At 39.0% G+C, this 25,338-nt stretch overlaps 1 protein-coding gene across 6 annotated transcripts in view; it reads left to right on the forward strand.

Annotated features, from left to right (window-relative positions):
- The window catches only part of BNC2 (basonuclin 2), a 431,062-nt gene that overhangs the window by 121,785 nt on the left and 283,939 nt on the right, over nt 1–25,338 (forward strand). For 5 of the 6 annotated variants that reach the window (XM_039544170.1, XM_039544169.1, XM_039544168.1 and 2 more), the window contains one exon: nt 21,474–21,674. The exons of the other annotated variant lie outside the window; for it this stretch is intronic. In XM_039544170.1, coding sequence (XP_039400104.1) covers nt 21,474–21,674 — 201 coding nt within the window. The remainder of the gene's footprint in view (nt 1–21,473; nt 21,675–25,338) is intronic. 6 annotated transcript variants of the gene reach the window in all.

Raw genomic sequence — 25,338 nt, forward strand, 5'->3', positions numbered from 1 at the left:
TGAATGTATGCACAGCTGAACTGGTCTAAGAACCTGGCATGCTATGTACATATTTGTGCTTTCAATTGATAAAACAAATGTTGAGAGGACAAGAGTTCATAGCGTATTAACTGAAAATAAAAAAGGCTTGGTTTTTTTTACTTTTGTAGATATATTAGAGAAATATTCTATGCCATGTAAGTCCTTCGTTTTCTGTAGACAAAAGTAAAATCTGTAAGACCTTTGGAGTTTTAAATACAATATAAATGTCATGCATAATCATAACAAGAATGCAAAATGTTTTAAAACATTTGTATTGTATGGAAGCAATTACTGGCACTGTATGTATTACACACCCCTCATATGGGCTGAGGCCAAAAAAATGGAAGTTTCTAAACAAAATTACTTTTGTGTGGGTGGGAAGAGAGCGAGGTTAACTTTTATTAGGAACCAACACTGAGCCATATTTTAATGCCAATCACATACTTTGTAACTCAAATATATAAGTAATAAAACTGTTTCATGTTAGGCTTAGGTTACTTTTTCCCTTCAGTCTCTGTCATAGGTCTTCCAAAGGAGATCCTTTTACTTTTATAGTAGAACTCTTTAAGACATGACATGCACAAATAGGAATCCAGCTTAGAGCAAGCAGCTATTGTTCCATTTGCCTTGTGCCCAGTCTGTGGTTGCTAAGATAGTAAAGTATTCAGTATCCTATTTTTCAATGTGTTAGTTTTACTTCCTTAAATTAAACCACAATCGCCTCCCATGCTTCAGATTCTCTTGTTTCAGAAGCATGGAAACTACAGCATTTTTTTTTTTTCAAAAATACCATGATTGTTCTGCACACATTTGTGTGAGAATACATGATTTGCCATACTGGTTCTGACTAATGGTGTCTTGCGTCTGATCCTAATGCTGAAGAGACAAGTGAAATTGTCCATAAGACACATCTCTCCACGGATTGAATGAAACAAGTCTTCTTTCCTGTCTTCTGCCAAGGATGTGATCAGTTTACATCCAAAGTCTCGCGTGTTAACCCCTTAACTCTCTCTCATCTGGCATAGCCATATCTTCCAAATGTGGGCTCTCCCTGGGCCCTATCTGAGTCCTATTTTTGAGTCCACTTTACTCCTGACCTTCCCCCCGCCGCTCTAAAATTGCAAAACAACACACAGTAGTACAATTGTTAAAAGGTCCACATTTAAAGAAGATGAATGGTATTTTGGGGTAATACTAAATCAGGGTCCTTTGGGGGCACTAAGCAATTGCTTAGTCTGCTTATGCCTAGCTCCACCACTTAGGCAGAGACCCAGAAATCAAAAATAGTACAAACCAAGGTTGGAGTAGTCTCTCCAACAATATTGCCAACCTTTCTCTGGCAGTACAACTACTTATGCCCCCTGTGAGAAAATGCATCCTCCTGGAAAACTGCTCTACTATAAACCAATGGCTTGGAAAGACCAGAAAGTATTTTGGGCTCCCCTGCAAAAGACAGAAATACTCACAGTTCTGATATACCAAACCTTTGTGGAACTGCATTGTGCAAAGATATAGGTCATCATGCCAGCACCCTGTTATAGATAGTAAACACTCTGTCCTATCGGTTTAGTGACTGGTTCCATCACATAATAAAAAGTTGTGACACGCATTCCTGTGAATTTTAAACTGGATGATTTTCATAATTCCTGGGAGTGACATCACAACTGTCTATTACATGGCTTTTATTTTACCACATGGGACTGCCCCGTACACAACATTCATCAGTTCATTAGGTTTTTGCATTAAGAGTATTGTCCCAAATAATACAGCAAAATGTAACATAGCTTATGATGGCCAAAGTGCTGCTGCATAGTGGTAGGGAATAGCCTCTCTGACCTCCAACTATAGCTTTCAGAATGATAAGAAAAAATTCCTGTGGCAGTGGGCAAAGAAATACTGCCATGGGAGTAGGGAAAGCTGCAGGCTGCTTTGGTAGAGAGCTTCAAAAAGAATGGGACCAGAATATTAAGTTTTAATCATTTTATTGTCTATTGATACCACTTTTGCATCAGTTCCTCACAGGGGGTTAAAGGCAGCAACAGCCAGAGCATTTGGCAGGCTGAAAGGAAGGTAAAGGGATAGGTGAAGGCAGCAGTAAGGGAAGTGGGAGCAAGAGTGTGTGAGAGTGAGACTGGGATTTGGACTGCATTAAATATAAAAGTAAAAAACAGGCTTGTTTTTGCAGTGTGTGTATCCGTGTGAGTAATTAGTCTCCAGGTTATGGTGTCTCTACACGCTACACAGGCTATGCGGCTTGTGGTTTACAGAGCCCCTGGATGGAATTACAGCCCTGTAATTCACTTACCTGTCTTTATTTTTTACACATACTGTTTCATATTAATTTTGATAATTTCAAAGCACATAACGGTCCTGTCCCCGTAAGAATCCTCTTGACCTGCAGGGTGGGTGCCACTTCATAGACTCGTAGAAGATTAGGGTTGAAAGAGACCTCAGGAGGTCATCTAGGCCAATCCCCTGGTCAAAGCAGGACCAACACCAACTTAAGGAACTTCACACCAATTTAAGAAAACCAAGTTACTGTAGAAAAGACACTCCCTTCCTACAGGCAAGGAGAGCTTTTAACAGGAGTGTACAGTACATACATGCACCACACAATATGTCTGTTAGTTCACACACGTTGTTCAGATACAGATGCTGCATTAATGCTTTTGAATGTTTCTGTTAACCTTGTCTGCCATCCAGTTGTGTTCCCTGTAAAGCAAAAAACCCAATTCCTTAATATGCTTTTAAAAATATCTGCCATTTGCATTGCGACGTATTTGACAAACGTTGTGAGGATTAATGTCCTTATGAAGTAGACTAAGAATTATTCCCATTTTATAGATGCCTAAGTGCACAGAATAGAATTTAAGACCACATCTTCAGAAACGGCTTCTAATTTTGGGTGCCTCCATTTTTGGGTACCCAATTTGAGCTCTGGTTTTTCAAAAGTGCTGAACACCCACAATTGTGATGGAAGCTAATCAGCAGCTCTGCAAATTAGGTTATTAGATGCCTGAAGTCAGGCACCCAAAAAACGAGGCAGTCTAAATTAGTGTCCATGTTTGAAAATGTGGTCCTATAAAACTTGCCCAAGACTGTACATTGTGTGAAGAGGGGCCAGGATTAGAATGCAGGAGCTCCTGGCTCTGAGTCTCATGCTGAATCTGGAAGAAAACTTATTTAATTGAAAAAGTTTTCTGTTGTCTCCTCCCGTACCCATAATGTTCAGATGTATTCTCTTCTCCCTGTCATAAAGACCATTTTAATTACATTCAGAGTTTCACCGATCATGTTTTGGCAAGTGTGATTGGATTTGGGGTGACAGAGTGGATTTTCTTCCATGCTTATGTTAGAGGGAGTGTCGATAGCAGCTTTGCATGTGGACAAGGGCAGAAATTTGCTAGTTAGTGAGCTGTATATGAAGAAAAGCCATTTTGACTTAACTATTAGCCCTAATAGGTTGTTAGTGTATGCAATATGTTTCGGGATTAACTAAATCATATGAGAAACAACATGTTATATATATATGGTATAGCACATTCTGTGGCAGCTTCCTTGCATGTAAGCGAGATATATGGCCATTGGGACAGAGTATATATGGTAGGAAATTAAAAAAAATTAGACTACCAAAATAATGCAATGTAAAACTACACAAGTTTCAACTTTGTAATTCATGATTCTCAATATCTATCATCCCCTTTGAGGAAAGATGCACAAAGAATCAGAAACCTTCCAGGCTAAGCTGTATATATCTGCCTTGCAAAAATCTGCATGTCCGCTCACTTTGGGTGAGTAACTTTTTTTGACGCGAGTTAAATATTAGTTTTTACCATCATCGGAGGAGAGGTGAGTAGATCTTGTCTGGGCTGGTAAATTTTGAAGATCACTTCACACATCTAGTTTATATTATATTAATATTTGTTAATTCACTCAGGCTTTGTTGGTTGTGGTGCACTCATTCAGTAATAACCTATTTATCATCTGTTTGTAGTGAATTCAGCAGCTAAATTTAATCAGATCGCAGTGGCTAGTATGTTTGTAATGGTGATAGATGGGCTTTTATCATTCCTGCTTATAGTTCTCCCTCTACCAAACCTCTCCTAACTGTGAGGTTCAGTTTGTCCTACACATGTAAACAAACCAAAAGGTAGGAGAAACTTCTGTTTCATAATTCATAGTTTTACAAGTAACTATTATGTTGACTCAGTATCTATCTATATCTGTATATTTAAATATTTTTTAAAAAGATCAGCCCAATGACGACTTTGACAAAGATTTAACAAACCAGCAGTGTGAAGTGTTCTGTAGGCTAAGAGTTTTAATGGGTTTATCTTAGACAGTTCTTCAGTTGAGAAAGTGTCAGTTAATAATTTACCTATCCCAAGAGGCAGTGGAGGCAATCACACTCTGTAGCGAGGTACTCTTGGGCCTGTCGCTTTGCTGCAGCTCATCTTGACTATAGCAAAGCGCCCTTGGATGCGACATCAGCACTGTGTCTGCACTTTGACAAATGAAATCTTGTAATAGCTAAATAAGGCATGGGAAGTTTTGGAATGAGCCAATAGCTCTTCAGCTGATTTCTGCAGTAATGGATTACTGTAAATGTCCATCTGCTGCGCATCAAAGGGAACACAAGTTAAAATTAAGTGTTGCACGTGGGTTTTTTTTTGGGGGGGGAGTACAGTATCTAATTCTTAAGGAAGGTTTGTGAGGAAGGTAGATATACACTTAACAATATTTACTGATACTTGCTTTGTAAATGTGTCGCTCAGGTGATTAAATTGTGTACTCAGAACTGAAGTTCACTACCAGAAATATGAATATTTAACATAAAAAAGCTCTGAAGTATGGTACTTATGCCATCATCCTTTACCATGCAATTTGTTCTGACGCAATTGCTAACATGAAACTACAGTCGATTAAGCACTATTTATATGAATTTTATTTCCCCATTTATGCATTGAGTGATACGTAGTACCAACATGGTAAGTTTTTTATAATTTTTTTTCCATATGTGAAGAATGTTTCTGAACAAAATATTCATATTTGTGCACACATTTTTAGACATAATGCCATTACAAAGTTTTACAGTTATTTAATTGCAATTTACTGTAGTAACATTCTGCCAGCTGTGGCACATATTCAGTGGAATTTGTAAATCATATTTATATAGAAATTCACTAGAAATGTGTTTTAGATTCTAATGACATGTATTCTAATTTGTTTTTAAAAAATAGGCAGTTGTGCTAATAAACTGTTCCCTTCCATTTCTCAGGCTTACGTGTAGGCTTCCCCTTCCCCATGTTTTGTTTACATCCCAGCATTACCTGCTTTACTTCCTACACTAGAAAGCAGGATTAGTGGGGTTTGGTGTTACTGCATAAAGCATTGAGTCATAAAACTTAAAGCACTGACTTTGTCCTCCAAAGAATCAGGGCCAAATCATGCATTTGATGTGGGATGATCAAGTCATGTAAGGGATGAAATAGACAATCTGACAGTAATTTCTACACTGTTCTAATTGCTGTCTATATGTTGTTTAGGAAGTGCATGTCTTGATTTTACTGAGTCATAAGCTGCAAGGTGGAGTTAGTATTAGAGCTGGTTGGAAAGTAGAAAAGAAACATTAATATTTTCACGATCTTTTAAAAACATTGTTTGCTGTGAAATTCAACCACCAGGTTTAGGGTGTGTGGTGTCCATACATACATACATAAAGATTGGAAGTGCAGGACTAATTCCCTCTCTGCTATGCTAGTTGCTAGTTGGGGAAGAGATAGCTCAGTGGTTTGAGCATTGGCTTGCTAAACCTAAATTGTAAATTCAGTTCTTGAGGGGGCTATTTAGGGATTTGGGGCAAAAATCTGTCAGGAGATTGGTCCTGCTTCGAGCAGGGGGTTGGACGAGATGACCTCCTGAGGTCCCTTCCAACCCTGATATTCTATGATTCTGTGGTTCTCATTGAGTGAATTTGGCCTTGTGGATTTATTTAGCCACTGCAGTGCTGAAACAAGGATGAAGCAAGAGGATGACCTTGTGATTAAAACAGTGGCTTAGTACTTAGGAGTTTGGGTTGATGGTTTTGCCCGGGACTTCCTGTATGATCTTGGCAAAGCTCTTACGATCAGATTTTTCAAAAGCACTCAGAAATGGACTTTCAAGTATTCAGCACCCACCGTTGAGGCCAGCTCCTCTTCAGAGAGGTCCACTCCAATTAGGTAAGTAAATAAGGGCCAGTACCCTGTAACTGCTCTTATGAAAGAGCAGCAAAGAGTCTTGTGGCACCTTATAGACTAACAGACTATAGTCTTATGATATTGATGGTTAGATTTTTCAAAAGAGCTCAACATCTAACATCCTGAGCTCTGTTGAAAACTGTGGGTGCTAAATCTTCTGAAAATTCCAGATTTAATCTGTGTGTGTATCTATTCCCCATCAGTGAAAATGAAGATAAAAATACTTCCTTTCTTCCATCTTTTGTCTGTCTTGTTTGTTCAGATTGTAAATCTTTCAGAGAACAGACCGTCTCTCGCTTTGTTTGTACAGCACCTAGCACAATGGGGCCTGAGCTTAGTTAGGACCTCTAGGCTTTACTTTTAATGTAAATTACAAATGCCATGACTATTGGTAGTAACAATGAACGTATTTTTCAGTTCCTTTATAAATGGCCAATAAAATCTTCTTGTTAAACAAAAACAGAAAATACTTCTTCCGTTTCTTAGATGCACTTGACACAAGAACAAGTATCAGAATATACACTTATAATTGTAAGAGTAATTATATAGCCAAAAACTTGGTGATACAAGATGCTATAGGCATTTGGTTCTGACCTCGGAAATGAAGCATCAGTTGCTTCATATCTTGTGAAAATCAGCTGCTGTGCATGTATACACAAGTTCAGGAGCTGAAGTTACCAAATAAGTATTCTTGCTTATATAAGATCAGAATGAAGCCTTAAATATAAAGCAAAATGCAGTGAACTCCTTAGGAAACTGAAAAATCATCATCATCAAGTTTTGTGAACCTGAATTTTCTTTGGTCAAAACAAAACAAAACAAAAGTGTATGCAAAGCTAATGATAGAACAGAGGAAGGGAGATCAGAGGTGCAACATTCCTGAGCAAGGAGCAGGGATGCTGTCCTTCTGAAATTGCTGGACTTGATTTGCTAATAAACTAAATAAAAGTGAAGTCAAATTAAAATTGTGATCACCTGAAAAAGTTTTACAAAATTTTATTGAAATGTAATGCTAATCAATTCTTGTGGTTTGCTTATTAATTTCAATCCAGTGTTTCTTCCTATTGTGTTTTCCTCTGTGGGGGAGGGATGCAGAATATAGCCTCCGTGGGATGACTTCAGAGACACAACTATGGAAAAGTTGGAAGTTCAAAAGGCATTCCTTAAATAATAATTATTTTAAAGTGTGTGTGTGTATTTTCTTAAAGGCTATTCCATACTGGACAGTAAATTACTCGAGTTTCCTTATGAGTGTTGTCCAGAAGATTGAAAGTTAGGTGTTCCTTTCTTCTTAGCTGCTTTTTATAAGGCTAGCCTTGATGTTAGGTTAAGTATACTAGGTTAATATAGTCTAACAGTCATATACATTGAAACCTACATACCCCATTCTTTTAAAGGTGACGTGCAAAGGGAAAAAAATCTATTTGTGCCCTTATTTTGTTGAGGTTGACTATTCTGTTAGTTTTTGTTAATGCTTAAATACTGTAACTCAAATGCCTGACAAACCACTCAGTAAAGAAGTCTTTGTGAAAGGTTCTGCATCTTTACTCCTTCAGTGGAGCACTTAGAAAGTTCCTACTACATTTCTCTAAGGAATCTTCAAGCGAAAACAAGGAAGGCAAGTCTTGCTATTCCGTGTATTTTTTTTTTAAAAAGCAGATTTTCCCCCCCTTCGTAGATCACTGGTAAGATGCTAAGTCTTTGATTGCTAAGAACAGTCTCAGAGTGACAGTGTGTGATACCTGCAATAGGTTTCAAATCCTGACAAATGCTCGCCAGGCTTTCCTTTAATTTAGACTAATAAAATACTGGAATGTGGTTTGCTTTCATGTCATATAAGATTTGATTTGCTGAGCTAGACGTAAAACTCACTAAAGTTGTCTGAGTGGTGAAGTGGCAGAGAGAGAGAGAGAGAGAGAGAACATAGTATTACATTTTAGGAGATACTTGTTCAGCAGCAGATTAGCAATTTTAGGCTTTTTGGAGAACACTGTTGGGGGAGCAAGGGCAGAAGCTACTGATCTCTCTGTTCCTTTTTTTTATCGCCCATTCATGGCAATCCATCGGTTTCACTGAATGGATCTAGTTTGTTCTCATGATTGATTATTCTTATGCTGCGGATTTTACTGGTGTCCAAGGAGTTAATGCAAACAGCGGGATATGGGAAGAAATAGTCACATTGGTAATAACCTGTAGCATGATTCTCGCCTGTGTATTAATTCTCTACCAATAGCTGGTAACCAACTGATTAAACCAAAAGTGCTATTTGAAATAGGTAGCTCTCACATGGCCGCTGTTCCCGTCTCAATATGGGGATGGGGGATTTGGTTGGATTTTCAGGGGGAGAGCCAACCACTTGCATTCGGAATAGCTGGGTAGAGGAGCATTCATACAAAGCAACTGGAGCTTTTCTCGTGCCTCAGTGCATGAGGGAATGTTCATCGGGGGAGAGCTTTCTCTGCTACCCTTTGGCTAGCTGTGAGGAAGGTGAGAGCGAGCAGATTGACTTCCAGGCCTCTCCCTTATATTTAAAGCTATCCCAGACATCCAGTGGCCTTCTTGACACTACGATTGTCCCCTCCTTTCCCACAGTTGCGCTCAGCTGTGTTTCCGGGATGCCATGGATCTATTTTGGGATCAGGAAGGAACGATTTTTTAAAATTTTTGTCTGTGTCAAATTCACAAGGTGTCTGTAGGGGGTCCTTCACCTTCCTCACAGCATCCTGGAAGCACAGTTTTTAGGCTAAAAGGGGGTGAGAAAAGCAATTTGTCAGATGGTAATGTGGAAATGTTCAGTTCCTCACATCTTCTGACTGGTGCGCAGTGCAGAGGAAAGGTGGAAATAGAAAGGTTAGCGAGTTGTGGGCATACAGGGGCCAGAGTAAGGGTGAAGATCTTGCTCAGTGTGTTTTTCATTTAGAACTGACTTCCCCTCTTCTCCCCAGCACTCCCTAGCCCTCTTTAATTGTGTGAATGGAGAAAACCCAAAAGCTTCAGTTTCAGGGCTATATATCAGCCCAGGCTCCTAAAGAAAACCACTGTGGTTCAGATGTGGGTTGGGAAGAGTGGTTTGCATTGGCATAAACTTTGTGGGTGCTTTTGGGCTGGAGCACTCACAGCTGTGGGTTACAGATGCTTGCTATCCTGTATTAATGTGGCCAGTATGTGAAACCATGGCACCCACAAGACTATACATAGGTCCACGCCTGCTGAGGTTTGGGAACTACTCCCAGGTTAAAGAAGTTTGAGTTAGAATAAATCCTCTGATAATGTTGGACAGGGCATAGAACATTTGAAATGCAGGTTATAATGAGTTTGAGATTCTCATATAGCAAATTGTTTGGATCTCTCTTAAAACAAACTGTATCTTGAAGATTAATCAGAAAATAATAGGCTAGATTTCCCCAATAATAATTAATGTTTTAAGACTCTAAACCTATTAATGGCTCTTGTACCATTAGCACTGGGAATGTGCAAATTACATAGGGCCAATTAAAATGTGCTATAAGCATTTACATGCTCTTGCTGTCTCTTAATGTATAATTATGGTAGCACAACAGAAGACTCGGTGCAAGATGGGAACCAAATGTACAAGGCCTGGTTTTATTTATTTATTTATTCATTCATTCAGTGTGGCTGAGCTCTCTCAGATCCCATTGTCTTGAATGGGAATTGTAGGTGTTTAGCACCTTTTGAAAATAAGATCAACCAATTTTTTTCCAGTGGTAGAGTTAATTGCTAATATTAAAGACACTTTTTTTCATTTCACACTTAAGTCATTTATGGTCCTTTTTAAAAATAAATCTATATGTTTGGGTGAAAATAGCTGGAGAGTCAATAAGACAGAGAAATACAGAAGGATGGCTCCACATGACAGATGTTGCAGAGGAGAAGGGTCTTGCAGGCACAATGGCTAGCGTGTGCAAAGGGAGAAAAAAGAAGCTGATGGGTATAGGAAGCAGGAATAGAAAATAATGGAAGCAAGGTTACAGCAAATTTGTCGATTTTGAAAACGAGGGAGAGCCTTTTGAACTAGGTGGGGAGCACAGAGACTTGTCTGAAGGTCAGGGTGATATGGGAGGCGAAAAGATACAATTTAGATAATGCTTTCCTAGCCAGAAGGCCGAGAAGCGAAATTTCAGTTTTTCCAGTCCTCAGCAGGTCAACTAGTCACTTGCTTCAGGTATGTTTTCAAATAAAATAGTAAGCTTATAAGTATTCAAAAGTTTATTGACTCTTTTTGCACTTCTTAATAGCTAATAAATTATTTAATTGTCTGATGGATATGTGGCTACCTAACTATAGGGCATGAAATATGCTCTGTTCTTCTAATACACTGTAGGGAGATCTGTTTATAAAGTATTTAGTATTGGTTTTATAATGCACTGTTGACAACAGGAGACCACGAAGCTCAAAGATCAATCTCATTTTGGCCCACAGTATTAATGCTGCTTTATGAAGCTTTGTGACAGGTCACTTAGACAACAGCCCTTAATAAAAGGACTTTGTGCTAGTGAATGATAGTGTGACTGTCTGCTAGTAAGGCATGCTTTAAGGGCTGCCAAGGCTGCAGATGAATCTCTTTGTCCAAGTCCCTGAGGTGACTTTGTGGCTGCTGCTGGCCAGGTGATGGAACTCATCATTCCCCTGCTCTCTAGAGGAAAGTGAGACGAGACTGCTGAGTTCCTGCTAATGCAGCTTTTGCTAATTGTCCAGAGAGCTACTAGGACACTGGGCAGCTCTGTATGAAAGAGTCTGTAATTAGAACACATAGCAATTCTCAGTTCAGTCTCGTGTTTGTAAATGATGTGCCTTGTCAGCTGTCTAAAACATGAATGTTCTGTAAATAATCTAGATTTCAGCTTGGTTTAGTTAGATTTAATTGTAGCAGACTTTTTAAAAGATAGTGTATTATCAAATACTTAGATCATAAGCACTGCATGGACTTGATCTTATAGGCTGTTTGGAGGAACCAAAGAAGTAGCATATTATAGAGGTGTGTTGTTAAAGGGATATGTGTAATGAAATTAAATGCATTAGGATGGTTGCCTTAAACTAAAAGTCTTCTACTGAACTTCAACAGATAACTCTGAATCCCAAGATTTTAGCATTAATACATCAGAGAAGAAAAGCAAAACTTTAGTTTATAATCATAACTAAATAAAAAATGTAAAATACTGTTTTAAAACCCACTTTATTATTACATGAAACATGTGAGACTATGTAAGAACACACATAATACCGCAGTAATAGAGTGCAGACTTAAATCTGTGCCAATGTATTTGCTTTTTAAATCAAGGTACTGTATTTGAATTCCCTCTTTCAATTATGTATTTAGACTGATTTGATAATTTATTATATCCACTAGTACAGTGGACTTGTGACTATTATTATTGAATCCTGAGCTCATGTCCTAGCAGGAGAAAGAGAAGGCAAAACAGTGAGTGAAATATTTTGTTTTAAAACGTAAATGTATTTGTAATATTTTTGTCAGTATGCATTTTGTTACTATTTGGGACTTTTAAATCCAGCCACTTTGGCCCTTTAAAATTCTTTAAGGTCCCATTTAAGAGATGGTCTCAGTTGCACTATTGTTTCAGCAGTGGCACCCTTACTGGACAATTAAAGAATGGCACTGCTATTACTCAGGATATTAGATGGTTATTTTTCCATTAGATGTACAGGGCCTGATTAAAAGCCTTTTGGAGTCGATGGGAATCTTTCTGTTGACTTCAGTGGGTTTTGAATCAGAACCTAATCCCTTGGTTTCCAAAAGCTATTAAAATGCGGCACACTTTGCATATAGTTACAAAGAATTAAGGAATAAAGATTCAAGAGATCTGTTTTATACATGTGCAGAATTTGAATATTTTTGTACGCACTGAGTAATTGATCGACTAGTTACAAAATATATGTGCACAGTTGCCTATTGACAAATACGTGAATGTGTGGGTTTTGCATACACCAAAGGGTATACACATGAAAAGAAGGCCAGATGAAAATTTCTCACATGCTCAAATGACTGACCTGTACGGGCTATCTGCAAAATGTATGTATATAAGGGCTCCATGCCAAATTTTGGCTTGTCAGGTAAAATGCCATTCCGGGGAGGCGGGAGGGAGAGGACAGATTTTATATTTCTGTATGTCATCCATGTTTGTTTGGTTAGTATTAGTCAAAATCCATGTTCTTCTTCGAGTGCTTGCTCATATCGATTCCATTCTAGGTGTGTGCATGCTCACATACACAGATGTCAGAGATTTTTGCCTTAGTGGTATATTAGGCACTGCCAGCCCTACGCCCTTTTGCTTCCTTCTTACTGCCTGTGACGGTTGGTTGGAGTGCCTTGTTTTGTATTGCAAGAGTGTTAGTGGTTCTTCACAGCCCATTGTTACCTTCTTTATATAGTTCTTATATACTTAATTAGCCATTAGAGCAGTGGTTCTCAACCTGTTTATCATTGTGGACTGTGGGCTGCAGGTTGAGAACCACAGCACCCCCCACCCTAAAACCACCCACAGTCCCCTATGCCCAGCACCCCTGCCCAGAGTGGGAGCCAAGAGTGTGCGGAGCCGGGCAGCTGTACCTCAAATCTTGCTGGGCAGCAGCCGGGCCCCATCCCCCAGCACCAGGCTGGCAGCTAGGATCCGAGAAGACAGTCCTAGAGCTGCGCACCACCTAAAACCTGGGCCAAACCCCTAGTTCTCAGAGCCTCACCCGCAAACCCTACCCACAGACCCACTGTGGCACTCACCAGCCCCCTGCAGGCAGGAGCGCTGGTGTAAGCTGCAAGACACTTTCTCCCCCTTAGCCAGCCCCGCCCCCTGCCAGACCAGAGCAGCACATTTTGATTATATTTTTTTTGCGCACAGCTGGGCTGCAGCAGTGTGCTAATTGGGCCACACATTGAGAACTGCTGCATTAGATTAAGTGTTAGTTGTTAGTTTAGTAGAGTCTTCATACTCCTCAGCAGGCTAGGAGACCGTTCCATCCTCTGCCGCTTCCGCCTCCGCCTCCACCTCCGCCTCCACCTCCACCTCCACTGCCCAGGTCCTGGGGCCCTCCCTGGCAGAGCACCTATAAAAGAAAGACTGAGACAAGGAGTTTAAATGCTGCCGCCCCTCATCCTTCTGTTCACCTGCTTAGCCCAGCCTCTCGAGACACCAGTGAAGCCAGAGTCAGGCATTTTGAGATTGCCTTGAGGATGGCACCCCCGTCACATCCCAGGATCCATCTTCCTATTCTTTCCTCAACTGCCTGTGCCCCTTCCGGTTGGCCTGGTCACAGCTAACTCAGACCGTTGGGTGCTTGACATAATCTCTTTGGGCTACACCCTACAATGCTGGTCCAAGATATATCCAGGGCTGCTGCCTGGTTGTCCGTCCACATGTTTACGTCTCATTATGCGCTCACCCAGCAGGCCCGAGATGATGCTGGTTTTGGTAGAGCAGCACGACGCACGACCATGGACTCCAAGCCCACCTCCAGGAATACTGCTTGTGAGTCACCTAGAATGGAATCGACATGAGCAAGCACTTGAAGAAGAAAAAGCTGTTACCCACCTTTCATAATTGTTGTTCTTTGAGATGTATGGCTCATGTCCATTCCATTACCTGCTTTCCTACTCCTCTGTTGGAGTTGCCAGCAGGAAGGAACTGAGAGGGCATAGGGCCGAAAGTGCCTAATATACTGACGAATGAGAGCTAAAATCTCTGACTGTGCACATGGGCGCTCACGCATCTAGAATTGATAAGCAACGTATCTTGAAGAACAACAGTTATGAAAGGTAGGCAACCATTTTTTAGTCTGTTAGGCCATTTTATATAGGAGGTGATTATTTAGCAAAGTGTGAGATGCAATTAAATTCTCAATTTAGCTGAATTAACTGCTGTTGCTTAGCATCAGATTGTGTGTTTATAAGGATGTTATTAGGTTATCTGTGCTTTGGAAATCTCTTTGCCCTCCATATCTCATACGAATTGTCAGATGTGGGTGAGTCCCATGCTGACATGGAAAGATCTGCCTAGCTTTGGCCATCTCACCTGTGTATTGCTGCAATATTGGACTTGCAACTTAAGATACCTCACCTTATGCTACAGAGTTACTCAAGACATAAAGGGTGTGTTTCCCTCTTAAAATAGAGTGTAGTTTCAGGTGACATTACCGTCTGTTAGTGTTTTATAACAACTATTACTATGGGTTGAGAGATCCTATCACTGGTACTTTGTAGTATTAAGCTTGCATAATATCCCTCAAACCTGAAACATCAACATTTCACACCGTGATTCTATCTAATATGTCAATAATAGGGAAATATGTTAAGGTGGTGGCTGTGGATGCTATGCACTTCCCCCAACCTGCTTTTATAGTTCTGGTGATTGTTTATAGATTTGATTATTGTTTTGTTTCGTGACTTGTTACAGCACATTGGATGAACGACCAATATCTCAGTGTACTTGGCGTGCTGAGATTTCACTAATCATGTTGGGATTGGTATCAATGTGTAGCAGATCACATTTTTTACGTTCATGCTAATGTTCTGTGACAACAGTCCTTTTGGATATCCGTATTCTTGAGGCTGTGCTGGTGATTCCAGTAGTTATAATGGGAAAGCATCCAGTAAGTGTGATGGGAAGGCCTGCCAGGAACTGGAGCTTTCTTAACAAGAATGTGTTACTATAGACCAGTAACTGCATGTTAAATTATTAGACAGATGTCCGTGTTGCATAATGCACTACCAGGAAATGATCAGATATATCCTATAACCGCCACTGGGATAAGAACCTGAATAAAACAGGTTACCAAGCATTGGTAATGATTAGTTTTTGGAAATACCACCTGTAATTAAAATATAAATACAATGTTGATTTTGAAGAGTATGATTTGGTGGAAGTTCTGTTGCTCGTAGGTTGTCTAGCAATCTTCCAAAATTTTTGAACTGAGCACTTTATTTAAATCCAAAAGGTACAACATCTGCTTGTGCCCCCACTGCACATCTGCTCCTATTGGAATTAACGAGAGTTAGACTTACACATCAAAGGGAAAAATAGACTCCTAAATGCACAGTACTGTAGCGAAGGAGGATTCAACAGGGGAATTTGGAACACAGGTCTAAAAAGTATGCAGTCTCATTGTTGGAAGATGACATCATAAACTGGTTCTGTGCATTCCTGGTTTTGGTTACTAGTCAGAAGTTTCTTATGTATTCAATCTTATGGAAAATGTTTTACAAAGTAAGAGTGGCAGGTTTCACAGAAAGCATGCTGCTGCTGCCAGTATTTTTTTTCTGTAGAATATGGAAATTTGGGTGGATTATCTGTTCTGAGGAGGTTTCTTTTATTAATTCTACCCTTTTTCCCCCACTTAAGACATCTGTTAACATTTCAGTGTCTAACGGAGGTTGCAGAGCAAGTCTCTTACTTTGTTCTCAGGGAAAAGAATTACATTTCCTCAACTAAATCGCCGTCTCTAAGAGTGGGAACAACATGTTGGTTTTGCATAATTTTCCAGTATTACATTAGAACCCTCCCCAGTAGGACACAAGTTCACGACTTCACTTTTATCCTTGAGTAATGTACAAGCATGATTGGTTACAGACTCTGTGCATACATTATTTTAGTGAGTGAAAGCAGGAGAATTTATCTCATGTTGGGAAATGTATCCATTTTATTGGAGCAACGTCAGATATTCAGTTATAACATTTCTATAAAACAACTTAATCATATAAGCTGGGTTGTTTCAACACAAGGAAGGGCTGATTGTCATGCGATGTGGAGGACCATTTTCATTATTTTGGCAAGAACAGGGACAGTTTTGTCCTGACAAGCCATTAGATGAATACCAGTGTGTGTCACATGAAAAACTACTGATCTTTAACCCAGCTATCTACTTAACCAAGCTTTGAAAATGAATAGTGAATAAGAGAAGAGCAAAGGCCAGTTTACTGTCATTATAGATTACAGAATCTGTTAACAGCTTCAGCAAACTGAACTCTGGGAATTACAGGTACTATACAGTAAGTCAATCTAACAAACTATGTATTCTGGTTATGAGATCACATTTTAGAATGTATGTATCTTTGCCATTGAAACCAGCTATATTTACATCAAAATTATATTCTCTCATGCTTTAATATCTTATCAAACCTTAGGACCAAAGTCACAATTGAGGAATGCTCATTTTAAATAATTGATTAACTATTATTATAAAATAATTAGATCACCAGTAGAAATGAATTAATTTGTGCCCGCTGCTGTCTTTTTTCCCCAGGAGTGATCTATGGGACACTGTTGCATGTCTAGTTAATATAAACATTTATAGTGAACTCCTAGATGTTAGGAAAACAAATACTGTAAAGATCAGTAACATTTTTAAAATGATCAGTTTTGGGAATTAATACTTACAGGAAAACAGCATTCTTTCTTTCCCTCATAGTAGAATTGCATTGTCTCCCTACAGTCTTGTTAGCACATACTAACTGAAATGCAAATACTTTCCAACTAATTGGGCCTCATTGAATGTACATATATAGTACATAGTTATATCTATGCAGATTTTATTTATTTAGTTAGTTTGCAAAACTCCTCTGTAATTATTTTCTTGATTAATATCTAAAGCATAGACTTGGAACAAAATAATCCTCTTTAAAGACTTTACATATTATTGAACATTAAAAGGTTAGTAAATGTTGCATGTTTAACAGCTTGCTTAATAATACAATATAATTGGAGCAAAGAGAAGAAAACTGTATATTTTTAAAAAATTTCTAATGATTTGAGTCAATTTTTATTAATCCTTTGACTGAACTAATTAATACTTAAATGTTCATAACATTGGAATTTGGAACAAGTAAGAGATGTTAACATTATGCACTGTCTTCTGTGCTTAGGATTACATACAAACATTACCTAGAAGCAGCAAAGAATCCTGTGGCACCTTATAGACTAACAGATGTTTTGCATGTTTAACATCTGTTAGTCTATAAGGTGCCACAGGATTCTTTGCTGCTTCTACAGAACCAGACTAACACGGCTACCCCTCTGATACTAAACATTACCTAGTTATCCTGTTTTTTTTAATGTAATATGTGGCAAGTATATTATCTCTTCTTGCCAAAGGTGGTAGCATTGGGTACCTTTTTAGGAGAAGGAAGTAATAGACAATTTTATATTAAAAATAAAATCCACAAATACTACTTAATGTTGTAAAGGCTTCTGTAATATTCAGTGGTTGAAAAAATTGCCTGTACTTCACATGTAGATTGCAAGCCTCCTTAAATGTTTGGGCTACACAGGTAAATGACCAAAATAACCACTGGTTATTGACTTTCACTAGTATTCAAGTTACAGTCCATTGCCCACATCTCTTATTCAACATTAGTCCATTCACATAAACTGAAAAATGTAATGCAATTCCCAGGTCCTTTTATCTTGCAATACAAAGTAGTATGGGTTAACAGTGAAATCTGTGAATTTTATATGGATAATTAGAAATGTATGGCGGAAGTGAAGATTACTTCTTGAACTCTTTTTAAGGATTTTGTCTTAAATATTTTCAGAGCAAATATCTTGTTTGTGGCTGTAGAATGAGGTAGCCAAAGGGAGTTTCAGGGGTGGGAGAGGGGAGAAAAAATAATGATCCACTCAGTGTTTGCCAAACTTGAGTACTAACAAGTATCACGTGTGCTCTTTGAGGTGATCCCAAGAATATTTCTGCCAGTAGCGGAATTATGACATTGGGGAGGGGGATGATAGATTTCAGAGGGGGAATGTTGAGTTCTAAGCTTAGATTTTGACTATTGTTTTGTAAATGTCATGTCAGTTTCAAATACAAATAGTTATAGACTTAGAAAAGATGTAGAAGAGACTACCTGCCGGATCGATGGGCAGCGATCGATCCAGCAGGGGTTGATTTATCGTGTCTAGACATGATAAATCGACCCCCGAGCGCTCTTCTGTCGACTCCTGCACTCCACCACTGCGAGAGGCGCAGGCAGAGTTGACGGGTGAGCAGCAGCAGTCGACTCACCACTGTGAAGACACCGCGGTGAGTAGGTCTAAGTACATCGACTTCAGCTACAAAAACAGGAGTACTTATGGCACCTTAGAGACTCACAAATTTATTTGAGCATAAGCTTTCGTGGCCTAAAATCCACTTCAGCTACGTTATTCATGTAGCTGAGGTTGCGTAATTTAGATCGATTCCCTCACCTCCCTCTCCAGCGTAGACCAGGACTTAGTCTATTACTCTAGGAAGTGTACTTCCATCTTAGTTTCCATGCCGAGGTTCCTATCATCCCCTTAGTGACTAGTTCTTTGTCTATCCCTTTTCAGATGTATCAGGTATTTGTTTTTTTAGTTTTATATGTTGGCATTAATGCCATTGAAACAAAGTGCCTTTTAGAAAAGATAGACTTGAGGATGACTGGAGCTGTTTTTATTCTAAATTTTGTTTTCTTCCTGTCACATTTATTATCTTAGCAAAAATATAAGATTTAAAAAAAAAAAGTTTTATGGTGTGATTTAGCAGCGACATACATCACAAATAAGTAATGGTCCTCCTTTGATACCATGATCTGAAGCTGTTCTGAATTCAACTACAGTAGGTAGCATTTTGGCCAAGACAACTGCCTAGGAAGACGAGATTTGGATGTATTAGCTAGTCAGCCTAATAACCCTGTACAGACTGTATTGATTTTCTAGGAGAGAGTTTATGAACTAAATAAACTTGGAGTTGGTGTCTTAATAAACTGCTTCTTTCAGTCTGTCACATTTAGTTACAGAGCTGTGCAGTTTAGGGGGAAAAAGGCTAATTCTGTTACAGATTGTTCACAGCAGGGTCTCCAAATTAGCCCTTTGTTTTGTAATGCCACCTTGCTTGGGCTCGCTTTGAGCACATTTCTCAGTTTTACCCTAATGAGTTGCAACACTGATAATGTGGCTGATGATCTTTCATTGATTTCACTATCACTTGCTTGTCTGGTAATTGATCCGTTGCTGAGCCTCTAGTTAATTATATCGGCTTTGACATGGCCCAGTCCACCGGGAATTTCAAGTCTTGCAGAATAACAGTTTTAATAAAAGAGTCTATTACTGCAGGTGCTTGCTGCTGCATGCCAGTTGATTTTGTGTGTGTGCATGTGTGTGTGTGCGTGCGCGCACATGCTCCCCCGCCTCCCCCCATGGAGAGGACTGCAGGACAGGAAAAAAGAAGGGTGGGGGGGAGAGAGAGAGAGCACAAGAGATGCAGAGAGAAGAGAGGAGGAAGCTTGCTATTGACGGTGTCCTTAAGCCTCCCACAAATAACAGCCATTAGTGGGAAGGTCAGGAGCTGAGCAGGCAGCTTAACTGAGGCACTGAGTGCCACTTCAGAAATCAAGAGGCTAGCAAATTTTAGAGGGAGTTTAAGTGGGTAATAGCTAAGTGTAAAGGTACAGCCACTGTTGGCACAATTGACCCATAGGATCTCCCCACCCCCAACAAGAATATTTTTATTGACCACAGGTGGACGTAATATATTTTAAGACAACAGTTCTTTGGGTTCTTGTTCTTGTTTATTTTTTCTCAGATATTGAATTTGCTGCTTTCGAGACTTTTTTTTTTTTTTTTAAATACTTAATGGTGGTGAACTGGAGAGAAGTTTAACAGAAAAGCTTTCAGGAGATGTAGGATCTAAAGGGAAAGGCACATTTGTGTCAACATAGTGTACATTTTCTCATCTTTTCTCATTGCACGCTAATGACACAGAGCTGCCACTGAAGCTCTCTTCTGTTTCTTTTGTTGTTTCAGAGAGTAAGGTTTATTGTTATTCTCGAGTTAAGGAAAAGGGGAGAGAGTGGTACATTTGTCCTCCTAAATTTGTAGATTTTATTAGAAGATGAATGTTCCTTACATTTTAAGTTTAGAAAGGATAGCTTTTTTTACCCTCACTGCTTTTATGAGATGGCATGAATTTTATTTTACATTTTTGAAGTTATAGTGTTTATGTAGTTCACATAGTTGTGATTTTTTTCTCCCCCTTCACACAGAGGGTAAAGAAGGTAACCGTTTAGCAAATAAGATTGGCTTTATTTTAAAGCCATGTTAATTAAAAATCTGCTAGGTATCAGGATTGTTTTTCTTTATGTATAAAAATGTTACCTGAGTAAGTGCAGGGGAAAGATATTGAAAGAAAAATGTCATTCTCTTTGCATTACTTTTTGACTGGGTGAGACTGGCTTTTTTTTTTTCTGCTTCATCTCTTTCTCCTTTATAGTTTGAAGGTATATTGTGTATGGTTAATCCAGGAACTTTAAAAAAAAATCTCTGCTTTTCATCATTGGGGGTGGAGGTGTGGGGGTAGAGAATGAAGTAGACACTTCCTTTCTACATCCCCCTTCTTCTCTGAAGATGCTACTTGAGACAGTTAAGTGATTAACAAGGGAAACAGGGATGTGAGAGATGAAATGTGCATGTGATTTTTTTTTTGGTTTAATTTCAAAAGAATTTGGATCGTGTCTCTTTTTCCCCTCTTTGGTAAGAGTTTTATTTGGGACGGGAAGGGACTATTCCACGGTAGTTGGCTGCCTGACATCTAATACTTAGAAAATAACCAGGCCAACTCTCACATTTTTCTTGTAAGTGAATATTGACTATATTTAAGAGTAATCGCTTTAAAAAAAAAAGGTTACAGATTCTGTGTGGTAGGTAAGTGTCAGATATTACATGTTGTACTTGACAGCATTGTTGAAGAAAAACAGAACAAGACAGGGAAAGGGACACAGCCTTTTTTCCTCCCAGTTCACTGTGATCACTCTGATCAGTGTGCTAGTTAGAGTGTGTGTGTGCGTGCGTGTGTGTGTATCTGTAGACTGACTGAGAGGGGTTAGTGCAGGATGTCATTTGGTGCCTGACAGTGGAGCAGTGCAGTTGACTCTTTGCTCTGCTATCCAATGACATCCAGTGGCTGAGAGTTTGAAGCTGATGGTTGGGTCTCCTTAGTGCTGCATGCACACCTGACAGGCAGCTGTTAAACTGAGCGAAGGCAAGCTTGGGGAGTCACAATCTATGCATAAATGATAGGGGTATCTTGGCAGAAGGTGCGAAAGAAGCTCTGACCCCTTCCCCTGAACCCACCGTTTCCAAATGAAATGCACAGTGCAGCTAGCTTCTTAACTACACTACACTCTTGCTACTGGCTGCCAAGAGGCTCAAAAAATCCACCTTCACTTTTCAGTCAGAAGAGGCAGAAGTGGATGTGAGAGACAGAGAGACACAGAGACACAGAGAGCGAAAGAGGGCAAGAGACTTGACTTTAAGAGACTCCTGCACTGACAACTCCATGCAGTTCGGAACAAGAACGGCAACGACCGAATCTGGTTTCATGGGGACATGGCAGAACGCTGACACTAACCTCTTATTCAGAATGTCCCAACAGGTATGTGTTTTGTTTTTTTTCATTTATATTAAAACATGGTATTTAGTGCTCTTATTCTTTTCTTTTCTTTCCACATTTTATTTTTTTTAAATTTATCACTACATAGTTAGCCTCTGAACTGTCATAACTATGTCATTGGAATGTGCATGGTTACTTCATTGCTTCCCTAAGGTCTCCTTTTTGAAAAGATTTTAAAGCTTGAAGTAAAAGCAAGGCATTTGTTTTAAAGTTTCCAAACAGAGCTTTGCTTATGGTAAGACTGGTTTCTTTCTTTGTTTGCCTTGGTTTTGTTTCATTTCCCCCCCCCCCTCCTTCCCTATAAATAAAAGTATCTGCTGTCCCAGCAAAAGTCCTTTCATTCTTCCAGAGTACGTAAGCCCCCAAATCAAACTGATACTAAATTTAGGGGGCCCCTCAGAGCAGCTTAATTGACTTCATGTGGCAGAAAACAGCTTTATTCAGACTTAAGGAGTGGAGAGCAGTTGTGCTGGAATTGCTGCCAGCACAGCGCTGAGGGTCGTTAGAGGAGACAGTTTCAGTTGTCGGGTCTCTCTCTCACTCTCACACACACACACACACTGTTTCTGCGGAGCTGTGCCTTGGCGTCCTCCCCAGAGTTGCTCCTTCACCGGGGGCCGCGTTTAAGGCAGCTTGGTATGCTGGTTCTGACGGGAAAGCTAAAATGTTACTGCAAGGCCAGTAATAACTGATAATTAATCACAGGAGCCAGCGTTTCTGTACCATGCACTTGGTGATACGCGCCCTGCATGCTGTAGCTCCTCTTGCACAATTACTTGGCTCTTCTGGGTAAAAAAAGGAAAAAAGAGAAACTTTCGTCTTGGACTCTGCTCAAGCAGGGGAGGGAAGTTCAAACTGAAGCTTTTTAACAGGGTGCCTCCCTTTCCAGAGATGATTTGACTTTTTAAAAAGTAGTTTCCAGTTATGGTCCCACACTGAGTAATAGTAACTAAAGTACTTCCTTATCCAAAAGAGGAGTTATTAAATGGTGTGCTTTTTAGTAAGACTTTTATAATGCAGGAAATGAGATGAGTGAACTCCTATTTACCTAAAAAGCATTGTATTGTACAAAAAGGGAGAAGGTAGTGTCATTAGGTTTTTCTTTGTATAGCTTATAGTAAGAAAATAATCATGAATATTAGTCATAAAAGAACATTTTTGAGAAAAACAAAACCTGACAGTGGAAATAGTAGTCTATAGCAGTTGTCTAGGGAAGAGTTTAAGCAACATAGCTTAGGCAGGATGAATGTATTTGAGTAAGGTATATTTTGATATATCCTGTAGAGGGACCCTGATTACTGCTGATACAGTAAGCTGGTATAGAAATGTAATCAACATAAGATGAATAAGCAACTCTTTGTGTCCGACGTCCCATTCTTGAAAGTAAAAAGTTAATCTCCTAGTGGAGATGGACATTTCATATGTACTGTGTGCCACTAAGCATATGACTGCTGCTGCACATGTTATATGGGGTATATGCATATATGCTTGATGTATCACACATTAGTTTTTATTGATGTTCAGCAATAGAATGTAAAGCAGTTATATAACTTATGTGTTGTATTTTTTGTTCAGTAGTCAGGTTAAATGTTTGGGGTTGTAGGCTAGGTTCTTTCCCCTTCAGCTATGAAAGAGTTAACATAACTGGATCCAGATAACGATCAATTGATAAATAGCTATTGAACCACATAGATAGAGTTAGATTGCATGTTTCATATTAGACCTATTCCAAACAGATTTAGATCTACGTAGTCTCAGGAGTGCTAGAAAATATTCAACATGAACAACAGAAGAAAACAAAACTAAATGAAGGACAGTATAGAAGATGCAAAGAATTTGAGACAACTAGTTGATAGGCAAGGCAAAACTGGCATATAAATGAGGCTGTTACATTATCAAAAATGTATTAATTATGCTAATACTTGAGAATGTTAAATGCCTTCTGTGCATTGCTGGACATATGTATGTTTATATTCTTCATGGAGTGGAGGGGGAAGAAATGTAGCGTATGACTAAATGCATGGCAGATGCTGCATCAATGTGAATCCTTCCACTGGAATACACACAGTAGCTTTGTAAAGGTGGTAATGTTGAACAGATTTTAAAAAAAAAGTCTTTACTTCACTTGTGTGTTCAAGCATTGTATTCATAATTTTGTTATTAGATGTTTTTGTTGTTTGTTATCATGAACTAAAACACATTCAGTTCACACCCATTTTTCACCAAGCTTTTAGGAGGGGGCGAGTTATTAGTAATGCTTTAATCCCCTGCATAAAGGGTAACATTTTATCATCTTTCTGATTTGTTAAAGTTGTTGGATCAGCTTGTGCAGACTGTGAGCACAAACTCTGTCAAGTGCAGCTGCAAATGTGTCTCAGTGTTGGTGTTCTTTTCTCTTTTTAACACGAAAATCTTGAGTATCACATCTATCTGTTTCTCATCCATTATAAGATTACTTAAATTTTAGCATTCATCTTTTGAAAATATAGGTATTTCACCTTTCATGCGTAGGTTTTGAGATAAATTTTTGTTCACAGTACAAATTATATTTCGTTACCAGATGCACTTCACTCGCAAGAGAAAGTTTACCATAGGTTTGGGTTTGAATGAAATGTTTAGTGAAAGTTTTGCAGATATACATAGTAAAAGTAGATGTGGTATTATATGTTCTAAATAAAATACTGTGCTTTGTGCACATTTTTTAACCTCTTCTCTCCCCAGTCCCCCAAACTCCCACCTTTGTAAGTCAGTCTCTAGCAGGTTCTAGTACAAAAACTAGAGCAGGACAAAAAGAGCGATTTTTAAAAACACATATTCAGTTTTTCTGGGAAAGCTACATATTTGCATGCTCCAGGAATACAGAACTTTTTCTCAACAGCTACAGCAAAACCTTGTAGTAGGACACTACGAGGAAGTGTATTGTGAAAATGTCCGAGTGTTTAGATTTGATCATACAGATTTAGGTATCAGTAGGTATAGAAGTCTCGTGTTTGCATTCCTCGTTTGATGAACGAGTTTGATTCTGTTTATGTGACAATCTGCTCTGGCGCAGGAAAATCAGACATCACATTCCAGAGCAAACTTATATTTTGTTGGGGTGGGTAAGACTGGGAAACACAACTTCTAAATTACCTACTAGAAGTTTGAAACATGGCCATTTGACTGACTTGTTCTGCCCATGCATCTTTTTTTAATATAAAAATATGGTTCTTTTAAAAGGATCATCCCGTTCTGTGTACAGAAGAATAGCTGATAACCTCAAAGGGCATAAATCTTAACTTTTTAAAAGTTCTTCTTTGGGTCACTTTGATCAGTGACAGGTCGAGAATGGCCAGAAACTCTTGGTTTCCCTTCCCTGCTCATCTGGTTGAGTCCAGGGCATACACTGCCCATTTTAGTCTGGCAAGAGGTTGTTAACAACAGAAAAGGAGGCCTGGTTTTGATTGATTAAAAAAAGAGCAGGCTTTTCTGATTTTCTGCTTTCATAAATGTTTTGTGCATTTGTCAGAATAAGAAATGTGATTTTTCTTCATCCAGTTACCTTAAGGGCTGTAATGCTCTAAAATACTTTAAAGTCATTTCTGAAATTAGACCATAAGAGAAATGGCTGTAACCCACAATGACACAAAAAGCCAGAGATATTTAC

Source organism: Mauremys reevesii, linkage group 6, assembly GCF_016161935.1.
Source record: "Mauremys reevesii isolate NIE-2019 linkage group 6, ASM1616193v1, whole genome shotgun sequence".
NCBI classification, from domain to species: domain Eukaryota; kingdom Metazoa; phylum Chordata; order Testudines; family Geoemydidae; genus Mauremys; species Mauremys reevesii.